We start from the raw sequence: 22,225 nt of genomic DNA, 5'->3' as shown, positions 1-22,225 counted from the left end.
GCATTAAAACTAATTTTATAATACAGACTAACTTATATATTTTATATACTATCTATATACTATACTATCTTTGTATCAGTCCTTAAATGTCATCATTGCTGTAAATATGCCTGAAGAGACTTTTTAATATATTAACAACTGTTACACTGAACGACAGATATTTTTAGCTGGTAATCCATGAATCATAGTAATTAAATTATTGCTCTAAAACAAATAAATAATGTAAAACAAATCAATAAAACCTAACTGAAATAAACAATTGTAAAAGAAACAGAATACTTAATTTTATTTGATTTATTTTAATTGATAGGTTGATAGATAAACTATATATAAATACAATTAAACTAGTATAGAGGGCATGAAAAACATCAAATCTGCATTTAATATGGGACTGTCTTCAAACATGACTAGACAGATCATCTCAGATTAATTCAAACTTAAAAATAAGTGACGCCATAAAAAGAAAATATTTTGAATAATTTCAGAAAAAAGGCAGTAATTGATGTCAACAAGTAGGAACAAAAAATGCCATGGAAGTCAATGGCTATTTTTTTTCTCTTCTCAGCGTTCTTCAAAATATCTTCTTTTGTGTTCAACATATAAAATAAAAATAAAAAAAACCTAATTTAAATTGTAAAAAACACAGAGTACTTTATTTTATTTGTATTATTTAAATTTAAACACGTTAAGAGATAAACTATATGTAGAGAATATTAAACTAGTATAGACAGCTTGAAAAACATCAAATCTGCATTTGAAATAGGACTGTCATCAAACATGACTAGACAGATCGTCTCACAGATAGTGATGCCATAAAACAAATTTTGGGTTCCTCGATGAACCCCTCAGTGAACTGTTATAACCAATAACAAATAACCCTTTCCCCCTCGTTTCGTTCAGGCTCTACGTGTGTGAAAGGTTCTTCGTGGAACCACTGATGCCAATAATGAACCTTTGATCTTGTCAAACGTAAACCAGCATTCGTTTTAGTCGGAAACTGTGCCATTTTAATGCAACTGTTGCTTCAAAACAATAACAAAGCGGAGTGTTCTGTCCCATACCGTTGTGAGAGGAGTGAGTTATGCGCGCGTCCGGCTGTGGTGTGAAGCTGCTGTCATTTCTGTGTAAGGTCAGAGTGAGAGACCCCCTGAACATCATCAGAGAGGTGCCTTCAAACAGAAGAACGGTGACGAGAGTCCGCCAGAAACACCTGAACAGCTGGTGATAGTGCTGCTTCATGGTCCGGTGACGCACTGATTTTGTCTTTTTGAATTCTGATCGACACACTTCTTAAAAGGAGTCAGGCTAATCAAGTTAATGCGGTCCGTCACACGTAAACTCGCACCTGACCATTCACCTGCTGGACGCCGAACTGCAGTCCGTCCTGAGAGAGCACTCCCGGCCCAGTGTGGGCTCTGTCCATCCTGCTCAAAACCTCTGCTCTGCCCCAGCAATAACAGCGGTTTTTCTGTAGCGCTCGTTTCGTTTTGATATCAGCAGACTCGTCTGTGATGCTAACCGCGTTGAACCTTTCTCTATGAGCCGGATCTTATTGTGCGCAATCCGTCCGCTCGCCCGCGTTAAACTGAGGCAGTATAATCGCATTTCTCCGTATGGCCAACCAGATAGGATTTCCTCTTTCGCCTTAACTCTTTGCTGTCCGGCCGGGCGGATTTACATCTCTGAAAGACTGATTATACGCATAGTTTCACCAGCAGCTGCTATAACACAGAAAAGGGTCCTACACGAGGGCGTAGCCTAGTATTTGTTTAACCCTTAAAGCAGGGGATGGGGTGTAATAGGGAGTCAAAACAAGGTTGGAAAACATCTGAAATGACATATGTAAACATGTTTTTAAAACATGTCTAATAAAAGTGCACTTAATGTTAATTAATTACATGGAATTCTATATAAGGCTAGTAATTTTAAAAAATCCATAATAAAAACGTCAAATGCAAAACACAAAATTTGATTATGTAAAAAGTGACCCTATACCAAAAAAGTAAATATGTGCAAAAATGTGAATATGGAAAGAACGTTTATTTATTTCAATAATTTTTCAAAAAGTGACATTTGTGTTATATTAGTCCACTACACACAAAGTGGAATATTTCAAGCCTTCATTTGTTTCAAATTGAATGATTATCAATTAAAGATAAAATAAACTAAATCCTGTATTTTACAAAATTAGAATATTTCATGTGACCAATAAAAAAGGATCTTCAACACATGTTGACCTTCTGAAAAGTGTGTTAATGTACTGTAATTATGTCCTCGGTACTTTGCTGGGCTTCCTTTTGCACTAATTACAGCATCGCTGTAAGTCGCTTTGGATAAAAGCGTCTGCTTACTGACTAAATGTAAAGTCAGATAAGATAGCTGGCCAATTAAGAACAATGATATCATGGTTATTAAACCAGGTAGTAGTTTTGGCACTGTGTGCAGGTGCCAAATCCTGCTGGAAAATAAAATCATCATCTCCAAAAAGCTTGTTGGCAACAGGAAGCATGAAGTGCTTTAAAACGTCCTGGTATAGAGCTGCATCGACTGTGGATTTGATAGAAGACAATGGACCCACACCAGCATATGATACGGCTCACCAAAACAACACTGACTGTGGAAACTTCACACTGAACTGTAAGCAGATTAACATTTGTGTCTCTCCGCTCTTCTTCCAGACTCTGGGGTCTTGATTTCCAAATGAAATACAAAATTTGCTTTCATCTAAAAAGAGGACTTGGGACCACTGGGCACATACAGTACTTTTTCTCTTCAGCAAAACACAGACACTTCTAACATTGTTTTTGGTTGAGTAGTGGCTTGACGCATTAAATTCTACAGCTGTAGCCCATGTCATGCAGTCTGTATGTGGTGGTTCTTGATGCTCTAACACCAGCCTTAATCGCCCTTACTTGACAATCCTCTCCAGACTGTGGTCATCCTGTACTTGTGCACCTTTTCTGGCCATATATGCCTTTCCTCTTAACACTATTAATATACTTAGATACTGCACTTTATGAGCATTCAGTTACTTTTGCAATTGCCTTTTGAGAGGGGGGGGGGGGGTTCCAATGATGGTCTTCTGCACAACTGTCAAGTCAAAAGTCTATCCCATGATTCTGAAGCTTACTAAGCCAAACTAAGACAATTTCAAGGCTTTGCATGAATTAACGGACTAGATTGAGACACAGGGAGCCTACAATGTTGTCATGATATTCTAATTTTGTGAAATACTGGATTTGTGTTCTTTTTCACCTTTTAACCATAATCATTCAAACTGAAAAAATGAAGGCTTGAAATATTTCACTTGTGTGCAGTGAACTAATATAACACACAAGTTTCACTTTTTGAAACAAATTATTAATATAAATGGACTTTACCTCTATATATATTTTTTTTTTGGCAAATACCTGTAATTAAACGATAAAATCACAGATGAATGAGATCTATGAATGTTTGATCCAACACTGAGAAATAAAAAAATTGTGGCTTTTTTCCTTTCACAATATTTACTTTAGCAAACTTGTAATTGTGAGTTAAAGGGGTAGTTCACCCCCCCAAAACAATTGCCATCATTTACTCACCCTTGCAGGAGCTAAACTCATGACTTTCAAAGCATATATAATTATAAGGAAATCAAATGCAGGAATTAAAGTAAGAATTACACAAAAGCCTGTAAATTTAGAATTGTGAGAAACAACAGAATTGCAAGATGTTCTCTCAGAATATTGAGAAAAAAGAACTGAGATATAAAATTGTAATTGCCAAATATAATCTTGGAATTGTAAGAAAAAAGGCAGGATTGAGAGCTCTCACAATTCTGATTCACAAAAATGGTTCCCATTGTCTTAAAAAGCTTACAGGTAGTCTACAGATACAGATGTGGACAAAATTGTTGGTACCCTTCCATTGAAGAAAGAAAATCTAGACTGTAAAAAGTAAAGTAATGATTCATTATAAATGACAGAATGAAAATCAGATATTGTTTTCAAATTGTAGCTCAAAAGATGCTAATAAAACTGGCCTGGATAAAATTAAAAGGTACCGCCAAATTTGTCCATATCTGTATATACTTATAATACAAATTGTAGACCTGAAAAAGCCAGGTAAATTAGAACGCATGCAGTTTTTTATACATATTATAAATATATATTTTTTATTTATGCCAATCTGTAAAATATATCTAGTGGAAAATCTTTATTTATTACCAGTAGAAAAGTCTATTGATCAACCATCGTTTTCAAGTTTCTATGCATTTTATAACTGTAAAAACACAGCATGTAAGAAGTTGAAGTTTGGAGGTGTGGTGAAGTTCATCAGCAGCCATAATAGACTTCAGAATCATAGCCGCTGTCTTGCGGTGCACATTGGTTACGAGGCAAGCAGATGCAGCAGATGTTGTCCAGGTCCATCCAGCACTGCTGACAATAGATCATTGTGCATCCCACAGAACTGCACTCCACAGCCTGATTCTGCCTCACAAACCCCTCACACACACAGCACCAGTGCAATCTACAGCCCACACGCTTCAGAGGAGCCAACACACACGACAGCACCTGCCAGAGTACAGGAGAAGTAGCCAAATATGAGATCAAACTATAAAGGTGTATTATGGGATTTATTAAATAAAAGTGATGCATTTTGTTGCTAAATTTGCTGACTATTTTACTAAGTAAGGTCATTGTTGAGCATTTACTGCTTCAGCTGGAGAGATGCAGCATTTGAAGAATGGTGAGATAGTTTTTGTTTGCTTGTCAGCTACTGAATCAAAATAATCCCACAAAATAGTTTCCAGTTTTTAAGACGGGAAGTAGATCCAAATGAGTCTTAGATTTTACAGAATGTACGGTTCAGAACAACCCTAAAGGGATATGAAATGAGAGGAAAATTATATATATTTTAATATAAATATAATCCATTTAATTAATACTCTGCGTTCTCTTGTAACACTTTGAGTTTGCTTGCAAAACTTTGTGGTGATAATATGAGGTAGATGCAAAAAAAATATTTAAGTGCTTTCACAATTGAGGACAGTTTCTTTAGAGAATGCGCAAACCCTGTAAGAGAATGTAAATATTTTATGAGAGAAAGAGACTATTTTTGCAGTGTTTTGCAAACAAAGGCAAAAGCACTGAAGCAATATTTCCTCATATCTTTTCCTCACCATGTTAAATAAAATTATAGATTGATCTGAGGAAAGATCTTGTCCATGTTTGTTTATTCTTGTACTGTAAGGTGGTTATAGATCGAATCCTAAAACTTTGATCACAGAAGCATACAGGCTGGTTCCATAATATTAATCATGTTTGATATCAAGATTTCAAACCAAGGGAGACTATGTTCACATGTCCCAAAATATAAGTGTAAACTGGCAGGAGGTTAAAATGGAGATTAGTAAAGTTTTAGGATACGACATACCAATGCACCCAGTTTTTTTTTTTTTTTTGCTTGATGGCTTCCCCCTGATCAATTCAGTAAGTCTCACCTAATTACACTACTTATATTATTAATAACAGCTAGGAAGATAATTACAGTGAACTGGATGAAGACCCGCCGACCCACTTTGACAGAATGGACAGAGGCTAAAACATATATATATATATATGACTTTGACTTGAGAAAATGACTGCAGATTTGCAGTTGAAAACAGACCTTTTCTAACAGACCTAGGCATTAATCGAAACATATTTGATCTTAAAAAGGATGTCAGGGGCTTTGTCTTTGTTGTCTACTTTTCTTTCCCCCCCTTTGATTTTTTTTCTTTTCCTTTTTTTTCTTAAGCTGTCACTATTATTTATCTATTATTATAAATAAATTATATCATTTATTATTTTCTATCTATTTGTTTATTTTTTGTGATTGTAAACATTCTAAGTAAATGTTATTTGTATACTATTTTTATAAAAACTTTAATAAAAAAACAACAACAAAAAAAAGATTTCAAACCTTAAATTGGGGTGGTTGCATCAAAACAGAAATCTGTGAAGATTTACGCATGATCCAAACTAAAAAGAACTCTCCACTTTTTTGCTCATTTTACAAGTCCCCTAGAGCAGGAGTTTCCAAATTCTTCAGCCCGCGACCCCTAAAATAACAATGCCAGTGACTCACGACCCCCAAATTCACCCAGGTTGTTATAAATATAAAAAAGTGCTACAGTTTAACAACCATATCATTTTTATAGTCATTTATTCATTTAATTTAATATTAACCTCATCTAAAGAGACTGGTGGACACAATGTTTTCAACAAGTCTATTCTTAGTTTAACTTTGGAGTACGCCAATCAGAGATCGTCCTCAATGTTCAGTTGTCACCTGTATCTATTATTAAAGTATTTGATTGCCATAAAGGTGTCATAAGGTTTAACCTTGTGCTATAAAAATTAATCTGCTGCAACCGACGCTATTGCTGTGTTTTTAATATAATGTAAACACACCAATCCTATGAAAAAAAACATTTAAAGGCTGATGGCTTTTCATTTGCATGTTGTTGTTTTTTAATATTAAAAAGTACAGTTTTATCTTCTGTGGGTTATGGTTAAAATACGGTCATTCTAATAGTTTATTAAAATTTATTTGACTTTTGGAAATCACCAAGTGACCCCCTGTCATTGTCCCGTGAGCCCCCAGGGAGTCCAGACCCCTACTTTAGGAACCACTGCCCTAGAGTTCCTTTGCAGCAGCAGGTACAATGACATTATGCAGCACCTGAAAACCATGCAACCATGGAGACACTTCTGAGAAGATTCAAAACTATTTTCAGGAGATAAGTGACATTATTGTGCCTGCTGCAGCCATGGTAAGACACCAAAGTTCCTTTATTAAAATGCCGGAATGAGAGTATTGTTTCTAGCCATATCAACCTCAAAATATTTAATTATCCATCAGTCATAGTACACAATGTAACTACAGAAGATTTAAGCTTTAAACAAAAAAAAAATATATATATAGAAACTCATTTTTGAGTGAGATGCTAATAGTCTAATACAATTCAATAATTTACGCTAAGCTAAGCTAAAAGTGCTTCCCCAGACCCAAAGATCAACAGATTGGATTAAAAAATGGTAAAACTCAACTGTTTAACCCTAGGGGAGTTGTAAAATGAGCCTATTTTCAAAAAATTTGAGTGTTCCTTTCAGTGATTAGGATAAAAATGCATGTGTACCGTGAGCCCATTGTCAGGTTTTCAGTACTAAATGCATAAACTACTGAAACACAAGACAGTTTAAACTGTTGAATGCATCAAAACAAAAGAACGGAGTGCAGATGTATCAAACATACCATTACAAAGGTTTGTTTTGGATTTCTAAGCCGATGACATTGTCTGTTGATGAAAGAGATCCGTTTCTGAATATGTAGGTTGTACAGGAAGAGAATCCGTTTCTTTTCTCTCTAAAAAAAGCATGACAGATCAGAAGTGAACAGAAAAGTTCTGAACATAACATTTCAGATTAAAGGACTAAAGACCCTATGAGGTTCACCTGTAGGATTATAGGTATGAAAACACTACCAGAGTTCACCTTTTCGTGAATGAGGCAACACTTGCACTAGCTGAATCAGGCTTTCCAGGGGGTCTGTAATCCTTCTCACACCAGCACGGGCACACAAAATGCTGTAAATCTAATGCTATTACTTTAAAACCCTCTTATCTGATTAGTGCTTTACCCACACCCTCACTAGAGAACACATATTTCACTCAGTATATGTGAGAAAGTATGCACTTTGTGCTCGGTCTCAAAGGCTTTGAACTCGCTGATTCAGGATATCGGTTTCAATAGTACTGAAGCTGTTACACAGCATAAGGTATTTGCACACGTGCTGCAAAAACAGTGCAGACATGAACCAAGAATCCAAATCTGCAGTGTGTGTCATTAAAACCCTCTCAGTTTTATTATTTTGTTAACATTTTAATGAATAACTGCCTAAAAATGGATTGTTCTTTTTCTCAATCCAGACCAAATATCTCATAAAAACAAAACTAAGCATAGTTTATTTTATTAGCAGAAATGGCTGTAAACAAAAAATGATATCAGAGGAAGTAATTTTGCCTGTCATTGTGCTTTTTGTTTGTTTCAATTATGTTAGGAAAGACCTTTAGCATTTCTTCAAGCCTTCCTGTGCCAAGACTACAACGACAAAACAACGGCCTGTGGAATAATAAATATTCTCCTGCTGGGAGAAATCTTTTTTTGTGAAAGGAGACCTCATACCAGAACGTATTTCTGATACTCAGATAAAACGTCCTTTAATAAAATAAATGAAATCTTTTCTGTTGATAAAAATGCAATACTTAGTATTGTAATGTAGTAATGCAATACTACAAAAAAAGCCTTTAGATTGTACTTGGAGATCATTAACAGAACATTAGCTTGATACTTGCCAAACACACATTACATTACTCCAAGATCAACAGCTCTTATTCCTACATCTGTCGGGTTATGTAATGCTAAACGTGATTAGCATTAGAAAGCAGCAGCACATGCAGAACTGTGACTCACTTAAGCATCTTAGCCAAATAAAGCATAAGGAGCTTCTGATGTTTATGACTGACCAATACCGATAATGACAAGCACGCTGGCAGGAGTACTACAGTAGCTTCTGTCTCTCAAATCCAATCAAACCCATTCACACAATCAGTCATTCATGGGGTGCTGTCACGGTCGAAGCCAGGGTTTGAAAATTAGTCTAGGGTTGTTATAAAATGTGCTATATTAATGCTACAATTAAAATTCAAGAGTTCACCCTTAGCTGATGATTGATTATAAAGCGTGTTTGGCATGCTGTCCCGGGAGAGAGCCCTGAGCTCGCGAGATCCTCGAGCCCGGGGCTCCCCCCTGTTGCAGGGCGAGAGGGGAGTCCGAGTTCAGGTAGGTCTCGAGAACTCCCCTGCTTGATAATGGTAGATGTAGATTATGAATGCTATAGAGTGAATACTGAATTTAACGCTTGTCTATAATGTCAATTTAGTTTTGTCAATTTACTTGCGTTACATGTTTTTGGTCTGTGGGAACAAACCGGACAGCCTGGGAAAAACCCACGCAAACATGGGGGAGAACATGCAAACTCTACACAGAAAAGCCGACCTGGCCAGGTAAGATCTGAGCCAGTGATATTCTTGCTGTGAGGCAATGATGCTAACCATTACGCCTCTGTGCTGCCCTGACAAGGGAATGAGAGGAGTAGGGGTGGAAGAGGGGATTCTTCCAGACTAAGATGGCTAAGGTAAGATACTCTAGTTATTTTATAGTGGTTTAGTAATCGTCTGATCGGTGAATCATGCGTTAGCTAATGAGGACCAGCTGCTATCGATCATAAGCATTTGGTCCTCTCGAAATTAGTTTATAAATAAACTTCACCATATGTGAATATTAAAATATATATATACATTTAATTGTGCAATTATCAGCTTTTTAATTAGTTGTAGCATTGTAATTACTCACACTTGCATCTCAGCTCCCTCACCAAGTCCCCTATTAGTCTTTGGCCATAGTATGCAACCGGGCCAGCCCTTTGCGGTGACTCATATGCACGATCAGACTCGGCTATGTGATTCAATTCACGAAACGGCCTCCCAAGTTCACAGTTGTGTACTTCACCAGGGATAGCCCTGTGTCCGCCCCTGTCTTGCGAGAGGAGATTGCTGTCCTCCTGGTGAAAGATGCAATCCAGCCGAGATGGAGAGCAGGTTTTACAGCCTGTACTTCATTGTTCCCAAAAAAGAGCGGTGGGCTTCGACCAATCCTAAATCTGCGGATTCTACGGCCAATCCTAGATCTGTTTTGAACCGCTATCTTCACAAGCTGCCATTCAGAATGCTTACGCAGAAGCGCATCCTCCGGTGAGTTCGTCCTCGGGATTGGTCTGCAGCAATAGACATGAAGAACACGTACTTCATGTCTCCATACTTCCACGCCGAGCAGAGAAGGTCGAGCAGAGAAACTGTGGTCCCACTGATAATATTTCAGAGGCTCCTGGAGCATATGGCATCTGCAGCTGCTGTCTCGCCGCTCGGGTGCTCCATATGAGACTGCTTCAGCACTGGCTTCATGATTGGTCCCAAAACACGCATGGCATGCGAGCGCACACCGGGTGACAGTCACTGTGCTGTGGCGCCGTGTCCTCAGCCTCTGGACGGACTCTGCGTTTCTACAGACCTGTGTGCCTCTAGAACAAGTGTCCAGGCATGTCATCACTTCCACGAATGCTTCCAGTTGCACTGGGGGGGGCGTGTGGTGCGGGCATGCAGCTGTGGGTCCGTGGTAGGAACCTGGTTGCATTGGCATTTTAACCGCCTGGAGCTGTTGGCAGTGTATCTTGTGCTGCGCTTTTTTTTTTTTTTTTTACTGGTGCTAGAAAGGAAACACGTGCTGGTCAGGACAGACAGCACGGCAACATTGGTGTATATCAATCTCACAGGAGTCATAAACGGCGGAATCGCTGCATCCCATTCTCAGCGGGGCCGAGCTCAACTGTGCAGCCGATGAGCTCTCACGGCAGTTTCACCTGGGAAAATGGAGACTCCACCCCCAACTGCCCAGCTGTTATGGGTGCGTCTTGTGCACTGGCTAAACAGCTGGCCCCGGGGCGTGAGTAATACGCATTTCTCCAGTAAGCCTACTCGCACAGATACTGTGTTAAGTCAGAGAGGACGAGGAACAGATCTGTTTGTTGCCCCTCTCTGGTTCAATCTGACCTGTATTTAAACTCTCCTCATAATGGCCCCTCCCTGGCACATCCCCTGAAAGAAGCTTCTTTTCTGGGACAGGCACCGTTTGGCACCCGCGCCCAGATCAATTTCTCTTATATGGTCCATAGATGGAGCGCGGAGGACTCAGGTGACCTAACGATTAGGTGGTTAACATGTCACTAGGGCAAGAGCACTCTCTACAAGGCATGCCCTGAAGTGGAGTCTATTCGCTGTGAGGTATACTTTTTCCCTGAGAGGGACCCCGAACATGCCAGATCAATGTGATGCTATCCTCCTTCAGTTGGCTGGAGCTAAGGCTGTCCCCTCCGCACTGAGGGGTAGGCGTTGCGATCATCCCCGCTCTGAGGATGTGGCGATGTCGGCGCGCTAGGAAAGCATCCCTCATTATTCAGTTCATAAAAGCCCCGATATGTGGATATTAATTCTATCCTGTTCCCTTCTCATACCCACTTGGAGATTTCATTAAGGAGAGGTCTGCTCGATCACTCGACTAAGTATCTTTAAGATTTCTGTCCAGGTAGACAGCTCTGCTGGTTGTGTTGGCATCTGTCAAATGGGTGGGTATCTGGAGGCATTTTTGGTCAGCAAAATGTGCTAGCGTTTTGGGCCAGCCCACTCTCACGTTCTTTCTGAGACCCCGGCCCACCTAGGTGCCCTAGGTTCCTACAGCGTTCTTTTTAGACTACGTAGTGAACCTGCAAGCCCTGCCCACGGAGGAGGAAGACCCAGCCCCTTTTTTTGCTGAAATCCTGTTCGCGCTTTGCATATTATACGGACCGTACTTAGAGGTTTTAGATCCTCTGAGCAGCTCTTTAGCTCTGAGCAGATGGCTTCCGCAGCATCCTCCCTATCGGGACTGCACGTTTTTCCAATGTACTGTCGTATTAAAATTCCTAGAAATTAACTAGATACATTACGACTCCCGAAAAACATATCTAAATCTGTAAAACTTCCGTTGAAGTGAGATAAGTAAGGGCCAGGCAACACATAGGAAGACCGCACCTCTGGTGATGCAGGTGCGCTCACGCTCTTGGCTTGGCACAACCTCACATCGGGGGCAAGGTAAAATTTTATCATTCTGGTGTTTTCCATACATTTCTCTATAGTGGAAGTTTCCACATAGCATTGAAGTTCCCATCCTGAAGGGGAACGCTCCAGTTACTAAAGTAACCCTCGTTTCCCGAGGGGGGGAACAGAAATGCAACGTTCCTTCGCCACAATGATTGCCCCTAAGCTGTTGGGCGTGAAAATCTCTTTAGCTAGAAAAGGATGCCTCAGCTTGGCACGCGCTGCGCTTATATTCCAAATTGATTGTAAAGTAGCCACAGCCCTGCATGCTGACACTGCCAACTCATTGGCATTTCATTGGCCTATTCTTTCAGATGATTGGATTCTGACGAAATCCCCCATAGTGAAAGTTTACACATAGCATTTCCGTTCCCCCCCCTCAGAGAACGAGGGTCACATCGGCCCGGCCAAAACCAATCGCGTGGGTCGAGCATGCCGTTGTTAATATTAGGAGGAAAATAAATATATTTATGCTTTTTTGAAGTCAAACACTTTGGACAATGCTTGAACAAAATTTAGGCCTCATAAAATGCGATTAAGACTTTTTAATACCTTTTAAGGGCCTTAATTTTTTGCATAATTGATTTATCAATTTTAAAACTTTTTTGGACCCCATGGACACCATATGAATGTATTTAGAGACATGATTTTTAATAATGTTTAATTCCTAGAACTTAAAATTTTATTCTTGAACATTTAAATTTTAGGTCCTCGCGATCTCAAAGCTGGATATGGGCCTGAGTGCTTTATCAGCGAGAAATTAGTTACCTGGGCTTACATGGTGGTTTTACCTTTGGGAAGTAGAAGGCAGTGATAACCCTGCGCAGTCGATTGCTGTACACCTGCAGGACACACATCAGGAACATCAGAAAAAGCGGGATGAAGATCCTCAAGTAGTCTGACTGGCTGAGAGAATGCGGCTGCGGCAAACAATCTATAAACACATAAAAACACAAGTAATAGACTAAAAATTATGTCATTTGTAAATGGAAGGAAGAAAAAAGGAAGACAATACAAACAGATCTCAGAAAAAAGACTAATTGGAATTAGTTATGAGAACTATTAATAATTTATTAATTATGTATGTCTTCATTCAAGATTTTTATGATATTATGATGTTTTGTTTATAATAATCATTCCTTCATTCATTTTCCTTCAGCTTAGTCATTTATTTATCAGGGGTCGCCACAGTGGAATGAACTGCCAACTATTTTGGCTTATGTTTTATGCAGCAGATGCCGTTCCAGCCGCAACCTGCGCTATGAGGTGACAGTGCGAACTACTGTTTTCCCTATTTAAAATATTTATATGTAATATTATAATTTAGAATCTAATATGAAAATTAGTCAATATAATTCACAAAATTAAACAGTTTGAATTAAGTAAGTATCTTAAGACATACAAATGTGTACACTACAGTTTAATACTTTGTGGTCCATATGAATTTGTTTTAAACAGGCAATATGTAAAATTTGTAAAAAACCTTTGTTATTAGTATTATTAGTATACACCGGTGGCTGTTAAGTGAACTGCATCTAATAATTTATTGCTTTTGCTTGCACTCAAAAGACTGAATGATTCAGTATCCAAATATGCTAACATCTCTTTTTTCTTGTTGGAAAAAACAATCCGGCAATGTATTGATAATGAAGGACCAATTGCAGGCCATGTCCATTTAGATAAAGATGTTATGTACACTTTCCTTTGATTAACAACATAAGAAAAGGGTCAGGACAATAGCTGAGATCTAACTGATGTACAGTATGCTGTCTGCAATGCATGCAACCAGGCTAGTGCTTATATACATTCCACTCAGGAGCAGTCTGCATGTGTAATACCATGTGCCAACCAGTCTAGACCAATTTAGACTTGAATGAGGCACACAGTTTAACTCTGATCAGATTAAACGGACATCCAGACCAAAGACGTCACTTAGCCTCAAAAGAAACCAACTGATTCATTGAGCCACTGCCAACAGTCACCTGTTGAAGCCAGTAATGAGGCATTCATTGTCTCTCAGACTGCATTCTCAATCTCTCTAATGATACTACAGCTTGCAAATTAAGTCACCAAGGTTTTCAGGGCACTATGAATATCTGAAAACCAGATTTTTCTGAAATGAAAAACTACTAGAAGATAGATTCTTCTAATCACATATCTGTTCTCTGAAATTGACAATTTATCAATTAGGTTAGAGACACAGTTGCCTCTCATTAAGCCCATGTCAGAGGAAGTTTGCCAGATTCAGCATCTAAAATCTTCATCAGTGAAAGAGAGGGCTCTGGCTGTTCGGCTACCAATCAGAGCACGAGAATAAAATAATGAAGTGACGAAACTTATATTGTACCCCGTGTTCTAACAACATGCTTTGTGACAAGATTTGAAGTAACAAGCACCACTGTACCAGATGCAACACGACAGAAACCTTCAAATACAGCCATGCAGAAGCATAGAATAACGCACTCACTGCACTCCAATTAAATGGTAAGCTTAACAGTCTAATTAACACACCTCTTTACCTCTTTAACATTATTAAATGTTCATTCTGAATGACTGATACAACCTGCGCTTGCATGGAGTCATCAGAGGAGGGGCTGAGTGAAAATGTGTCTTGAACCAGGAGCGCAATACCTAGTTCAACCACTGGGTGTCAAACTTACATACTGCACCTTTAAATATTTACAAACTACATAGATTATCAGACATATTTGCACAAGTGAATTCCTCTGTGGTGCGAGAGAAACTGAAAATTGTAACTTTATGTAAAAGCTGCTTTGTTTACGGTTTGTATGTGTGCAGCACTAGTTCCAGTTTCCTTTTGTGGAATGACAACACAGACTGCTGCCACCTGCAGGTATATTTGGTGTGTTCTAGTGCAGATTTTTGGGTCCTAAAATCTAAAAGAAAAATCTAACCAAGGATTTGTTCACGTTTTGATTTACTATAATTCTTTTGGTTCTTTTAATCTTGACCAAAAATGAATAAATACATTTAGTCCTGGTCTGTTAATTGTTTAATCTAAGCATACATTCAATATAACGCTATAAAACTTGGAAAGTTCTTCTGAAGTACCGTAACTTATTTAGGCAATTTTGCTCCAGTTATGAGAAAAATCAGCTGTGCTTGAGGAGTCTATGCTTTTTATGGTCACATCTAGTGGCATGATATCTTCTTTTTGGTTTGTTTAGATGCCTTCGGCCTGTTTTTCATACACATTTCAGTGAAGGTGTACCAGGTTTGGATGGCAGCATTCCCACTTATTCAGCAACATAGCAATCCAGTAGTTTGTTTTAAACTAACTGAATCCACAAACATGTAAATAACGTAAATAAGTAAACAGATCTAGTATTCGCATAGTAGATTTGAAGAGACCTACTCAAATTACTGGATTCTATGTCAAAGTTGGATGAGGTGTTGAAGGCACCAATGGTTTTCCGCAGAAGTCTGGCTAACATGGAATCACCACCGATCACAATGTCTGCATGCTGAACACCTTAAAAATCAGACATAAAGAGAAAAAATGCATTAAAAATTTAAAAGGAAAAACATTGCTTATACATACTCACCAGTAACAGAGTATGTGGTGAAAGTGTGCCTTCGAATGAGGTCAAAAATGTTGTACAGGATTCCATCAACAGCAAGCAGAACACACACAAACAGAGCCAGAGATGCAACTTGCAGGAAGCCCACAATCTGCACAAGAGACATTGTTTAAGAACTAACATCAACACAATTACATACACAAATATCTAGGTCAAATCATAGGTTGATTTTCCTTATAAGGCCCAATACTTCAGCATTATTCCTTCAACAATGCATTGCTCTGTTTCTTTAAGGGCACAACAGCAGTGCTGATTCAAACAAAAGCATGAGTTTGGGAGGAATTTTCTGTTTTGATATTTCAGAAATGTGTTTGAAAACATGAAATTTGCTAGTCTGTTTGATGCCATTACAAGAACAAAAATGGCACACTTGACTTTTAACCGTGATACATTTTTAACAGACTGAGTGAACAACAGATAATGTATTAAATGCTGTAAACAGGGACTATAATTAGCATATGGCCCTCAAACAGTACCACAGGCATGAGCTCGCTGGCGTGGATAGATAAGCTCCATGGGTTGATCAAACTCTCTCGCTCTGCTTTTTTCATTGGCAGCAAATGCCTCTTCTCCTACAACAGATGCTCAGATTAGTGCAAACACAGATATGGATCTTTGTAAAGTGTAAGGTTTTAACTTACAGCTCTGATTCTGCGAGCATCAATCTGTCTGAAGTAAGTAGTTATGTAAACATTGTCGAACAGAATGTCTCTGCAATATTGACGAACATATCCAAATGCTCTGCAAAAAAAAAAAACTTGTTTGTTCAAGTTTATTTTTTCCATGTTTAAAAACATCTCCTATACTCCTATATTAAAACATAGTAAAACAGTACTTTTATGAAATGCTCTTAAAGTTTAAACTATATTCAGTTTTTACATTTTATGAATTATTGTAGGAGCAAAGCTACATACATTTTTTCAAAATTCTTTGAAAGTTCAAAGAAAAAAATGTATATATAAAAAATATTTATTATGTAGCATTCATGCATCTTTGCTCAAAAAATGTTTTTCTAAAAAAAAATATATATATTGCAGATCACAAAAATAGTGCAAAATCTATCCATCCATCCATCCATCCATCTATCATTTGAAGGAATTATGATGTTTTCTAACTTTGTTTTATGCATTAATAATTTAATCCTGTTTAAATCAAATATATGAACTTATGCTTGTGTGCTTAACCTCATATAACCTTCCTTCATAAGAACTGTGGCTTCAAGTGATAGATCTATCTATCTATCTATCTATCTATCTATCTATCTATCTATCTATCTATCTATCTATCTATCTATCTATCTATCTATCTATCTATCTATCTATCTATCTATCTATCTATCTATCTATCTATCTATCTATCTATATTTAGGTCAGTAGGATAGTTGTTTTTTGTAAATCTCATAAAAAAAAAAAAATATATATATATATATATATATATAGATAGATAGATAGATAGATAGATAGATAGATAGATAGATATATACAAACAACATTGAACATACGAAGGAGGGAGAACTTACGAGGTGAACACAGTGATAAAGGTGAATGAGAGCAGGAAGTTAATAACTCCGGATATCTTCTCAGCAATGGCTGCTTTCTCCTGAAACTCACGGTTTAGCTCCTTCGAGAAATCCTGAAGAACATTCACTCCAAGCACTGCCTGCTGCTCCCACTCCTTGAGGACCAATCGTGAGAAAATACTATTTAAAAATCAACCAAACATCAGGTTATGAGCCTTCTATCTTAATTTTTTTTTATTTTACCTTCAGAACTAAACTAGTGGTGAAGTGTTCTGCAAGCCTGTTGATTGAGTCATTTAGTTTATCGAAGGTCTGACCAAAGTTTCCTTCAACTGGAATCTTCTCTGTGCACCAAGGGTTCATCACTATGAGAAAAGCAAATTATTACACCTGGAAGTCATTGGGTATTACTAGGTTCATGTAAATCTTACCTCTCATAATATCACAGAGAAAGTGGAATTGCATTGGTATGCAGATGAAGTGGTTAAAAAGAGGGACTTGAATAGTGTTCATACATTCATCCCACTTCACCCTGAACCAGTCTTGACACCGGGTGATTCCCTGCTGCACTACATCTGTTACACACACACACCATTATTTCAAAAAAGCTAAGCTTAAAACACCAAGCACAGTCAATAATAGTTGTTTTCTGGTCATTTACACTCACAGTCACAGCGTGCTCTAGTCTTGGCTACATACTCCTCCTGAGTGCTGTTGGCTGTATGGACAGACTCCTTACCAAGAGAGTTAAATCCATACTGACCCATTACTTCATCCCGAACCTTCTGGAACTGCATGCTCACATTTTGAGCCTCGTTTTGAAATTCCTCACTGTCAGTCTGAGGTGAAACATAACTTATTTCAGCAAACTGTATATGCATATTGAGAAGAAAATTAACTTCAGTCCTTGGTTATACATATAATGCAAGTCAATGGTTATCAGAACTTCAAGAGTAAAAAAACAGAGGCAAAACAAAATGAATTCATTGAGGTTTTATGAAACAAAGCATTTAATCTATGCAAGAAACTAAACATTATTTGCAATTTACCTTTAATAGCCTCTGTAAACCAACCCGAGCATGTTCACAATAGTCTTCACTGTGGTAATTTCACAGGTTTTCATTTAGTTTAGCTTGTATGTGCGTTTTACTTTCAAAATGCCAGCAGCTGTTAACTTGTTTTTTATGAATCACCAAGCACCACAGTTTCAGCAAAACATCCTCAATATTCCACTGAAGAAAAAGTCACCAACATCTTGGATGGAGTTAATTAACAGCATATTTTCAATTTTGCGTGAGCTATCGCTTTAAGACTAAGAATAAATCAAACAATAGCTGACGGTGTAAACATTAAAGATTCACCACTATCTCCTGCACTACTTCCACATAAGGCTCTGTCAGCATTCTCCACATCAGCTTGCTGTGTGTGATCTGCAGGTCTATGTTACAGCCCATGGAGGAGGCCACGTCCTGTATATTATGGTGGATGTTCGCAATGGGCCCTGATGGGAAGAGCACAACTAATGACTCATGGCTGTCCTAGTTTCTGAGATCAGGTACCATATACTGTAGGGTTCTTGGATTTTTACCTTGATAAAGTCCGTGGAGCACAAAAACCATCAAAAATGTACGACCTTGAGATCCAATCATATTTGGAAACATCAGGAGGACAGAACAGCGAAACAGTGAGGAAAACATGCCTCCAAGAGTACACAGACCTGCACAATCACACAATATAGCACAAAATTCTAGGATATTTGTTTGTTAAAAAAAACGCTTATTACACCTGAAGCTACACCTCAATACTACAAAATAATGGTCACATTTTACAATTAAATTTGATTAATTAATGTTAGTTAAATGTGGATTTACTAACATGAATGAGCTAATAACAATACTTGTACAACATTTATTAATTATAGTTTAACATTTACTAATTTATTATTAAAATGCAAATTTATCAACATCTTTACAGTATCAAACACTCTCTTGACATGGAAAGATGTGGTAAAGTATTTCAATATTACTTATACTGTTTCCTTAAAATCTCCTATTTCGTGTAACCCTGATTTACCCCTTGCCATTCAGAACATTGGTTTTCGGTCATGAAGACTAAAAGGGATTTTGGAATTAGATCAGATTAGATCAGATATTTCATTTTCTAGAATCATCCCTCAAGGATGGCAGAATACGTCTTGATCTTTTTGAAATGGAAAAACAATTGTATTCCTCATTTTCTCTCAAAATGAAGATATCTTTTTTTACTCAATGTTATCTAATATAGGGTGTTCTTCCCTTACCTCCTTGAAAGTTATATGGGAGAAAGATTTCTGGCATATTTTTCAAAGGTACCACAATATTAAACCACAAGCAAAATTTTTAATTCTTTTACAGAACTTATTTACTGCCAGTTCATCTCAATAAGATATTTCCAAGTGTTTTTTTAATTTCAAATCCAATGCACTGTGATGCATGTATTCTGGGACTGTGACATGATTAAGACATACCAGGCCCAGCTCCAGCTTGGAACTTTAGGGTGGGCCAAGTGACATTTCGGCTGGACCAAAAAAAATATATATTCATTTAGTTGTCTATATATATATATATATATATATATATATATATATATATATATATATATATATATATATATATATATATATATATATATAGACATAAATAATTTTGAAAGTAATAAAATAATTTATAACATTTTAAAAGTAATATATTTATCTTTTTAAATGTTCTCTTTCATTTTAATAAAAGCAAACTAACTTTTATTTTACAACTATTATTTGTACTGCAGACTGTATTTATCTCAGTGTTTGCTTGCTTGAGTGATGTTTGCCAAGTTTTGCAAGAAAACTCCAGAAAAAACATGTTGCTCTCCATGAACTATATGGGTGATTCTATAGTTGCAGGTACATTTAGTGACCAAAGCCGTCCTTTTTTCAGCTTAAACATTTTTTACATTTTTTATTATTTATAAAATGTGTTCATCATTTTCAGAGATCATATTACTAAAAATCATGATTTCTTGATGTCCAAATTAGTCAGTGTATTTTCCATCATGTATCATTGTGCAATCAAAGAATTTTATTTTGCTTTTCTTTTAAAAATTTTCTTTTTAAATTGTCCAATATGTGATTAATGATTTATGATTAATATGTGATTATTCAGTTTCATTCATTCATTTTCTTTTCGGCTTAGTCTCTTTATCAATCTGGGGTCGCCACAGCGGAATGAACCGCCAACTTATCCAGCATATGTTTTACGCAGCGGATGCCCCTCCAGCCGCAAATCTATCACTGGGAAACATCCATACATTCACACACATATACTACGGACAATTTAGCATACCCAATTCACCTATAGCACATGTTTTTGGACTTGTGGGGGAAACCGGAGCACCCGGAGGAAACCCACGCAACACGGGGAGAACACTTGAAACACTATTTTTATTTATTTATTTATTTTTTGTTAATTTTACTCTTCACAAATGACTTGAATTACTAGACGATGGTATAATAGATAGCTCTATTATTGTATATGATGACAAGAGACACCTATACCACTGTTCTGTCATTGTAAATCTTTAAATAAATGTTTTAAAAAATGCAAATTTATGCTTGTGAACATTAGTTAATGCACTGTGAGTTAACATGAACTGACAATGGACAACTTTATTTTCATTACCTAATGTTAACAATGATGAATAAACACTGTAATAAATGTATTGTTCATTGCTTGTTCATTTTAGCAATTAAAAATAAACAACATTATTGCAAAGTGTTACCCAGTATGTTCACTTTCTGCAGTGTACTTACCCACAAACACACATCCAACAATAATATGCTGTACCGTCGTCATGGCGATATTGTGAATGAGTGCAAAAAACAGACCTTAAAAACAGGTAAAGACAAGATCAGCGCCCCAAAATCAAGAAATTATCAATTGCACTTACAATGTCTTGATCATTGTAAAAAAACAAATGTAATTCTTTATTTTATTCAACTAGGAAACATTAATCCTTTAACTTGGAATATAATAACATAGAATGTTTTATATTGTCAAAGCATTATATTACAATGATTGAGTCGATTCAAATGTATATACCAGCTATACCAATAGAGTAGACTCTAGATCCAGATCCAGATCTGTTGTTACATTACTGTGACGGTTGGATTTAGGGTTGGGGTAGGGGTAGACGTTAATAAAATACAATTAATGGAAAATTTAACAAATAATAATAGACATGAATAATAATAATAATAATAATAATAATTCTCGTTATAAATTATTGATGATCCATAGCTGATTAACCATGTTAATGGGTGATAACAGCCTTTTGAGCCTACTAGTAGGTGCTAGAAGGCCCCTACTGGCCCATTTCTATCACAGGGTATCTGCAGGTTTCTTTTGGTCAAATTTAAGACTTTTTAAGAACACTATTAATGAAATTTTAGACTTATACAGGCCTAAACATTAAGGATTTCTTTCTAATGGACTGATAACTTTTGTAAATAATATTTGTATTAAGATCATGTAAAGAAATGTCTTGCTTTAGTTTTCTTTCTCCGATTACGGAATTTAACTTGGAGAATTTGCTGTAAAATGTTTAACAGCTGTTGTGAATTGTATTTTTTTGCAATAAAAAGTTTTGAGATGGATTATTAGTAATTGGGTGTCAGCCTAATAGGGTAGCTTTATCTAGACATGGGAAACTTAAGACCTACAACCAAATACTTTGATAAATTTAAGACTTTTTAAGGCCAAAAATCGTGTTTTTGAAATTTAAGACATTTTAACACTTTTTAAGACCTCGAGGAGACCCTGCCATCAGCTGATAACCACTGATAATGCCCATTCAATTGGTCGATAACATTCAAAGTGGTGGAATAATTTTGTCTGCTGGATATTCAGATTTGCCTTCTGAAGAATAAATGATATGCTATACAATTTTAAAATAGAAAGCAGTTCATATGAGCTGTAATACTGTATTTTTGATCAAATAAATGCATAATGTATTTTACAGACCCACCCTACACAGCAGTGTACAACTGGTTTTGCAGTTACTTACCAGCTCCACTCAGAGCTCCAAACGCAGCACCTGTGAGCTGTCTGGCCACAGGAAACTCTGACAGAGGCCCAAACAAGAACTTGTGAACTCCATGTGGCAGAATTCGCTTACACACCTGCTCCAAAGCTGCCAATACAAATAATTACAAGCTTTATCTGCATGACAGCTACTGTTATAGATTGATATTGTTGTCTAAGAATGTAAGTTAAACGTACTTGAATGGGGTGTTTTACATCTAGTTTCCATTGC

At 37.0% G+C, this 22,225-nt stretch overlaps 2 protein-coding genes across 3 annotated transcripts in view; both read right to left on the bottom strand.

Moving 5' to 3' along the window:
* The window catches only part of adam15 (ADAM metallopeptidase domain 15), a 43,195-nt gene extending 41,462 nt beyond the window's left edge, over window positions 1–1,733 (bottom strand). For both annotated transcript variants that reach the window (XM_056475928.1, XM_056475930.1), the window contains exon 1: window positions 1,062–1,733. In XM_056475928.1, the coding sequence (XP_056331903.1) occupies window positions 1,062–1,239 (178 nt within the window). In that variant the 5' untranslated portion in view covers window positions 1,240–1,733. The remainder of the gene's footprint in view (window positions 1–1,061) is intronic.
* Window positions 1,734–4,199: 2,466 nt separating this feature from the next.
* dcst1 (DC-STAMP domain containing 1) lies at window positions 4,200–22,222 on the bottom strand. The gene is made up of 16 exons (XM_056475128.1): window positions 22,192–22,222; window positions 21,977–22,102; window positions 20,724–20,798; window positions 18,486–18,614; window positions 18,259–18,398; window positions 17,565–17,736; window positions 17,329–17,472; window positions 17,141–17,262; window positions 16,898–17,052; window positions 16,020–16,119; window positions 15,855–15,950; window positions 15,343–15,469; window positions 15,153–15,269; window positions 12,568–12,710; window positions 7,282–7,392; window positions 4,200–4,556 (listed from the first exon to the last, which is right to left on the bottom strand). Exons 1-16 carry the CDS (start codon window positions 22,220–22,222, stop codon window positions 4,317–4,319), a joined length of 2,028 nt encoding a protein of 675 aa, XP_056331103.1. The 3' UTR covers window positions 4,200–4,316.
* Between the last annotated feature and the right edge of the window lie 3 nt (window positions 22,223–22,225).

Source organism: Danio aesculapii, chromosome 16 (genome assembly GCF_903798145.1).
Source record: "Danio aesculapii chromosome 16, fDanAes4.1, whole genome shotgun sequence".
In the NCBI taxonomy this organism is placed as follows: Eukaryota; Metazoa; Chordata; class Actinopteri; order Cypriniformes; family Danionidae; genus Danio; species Danio aesculapii.
This window is presented reverse-complemented; position numbering and strand designations above follow the sequence as displayed.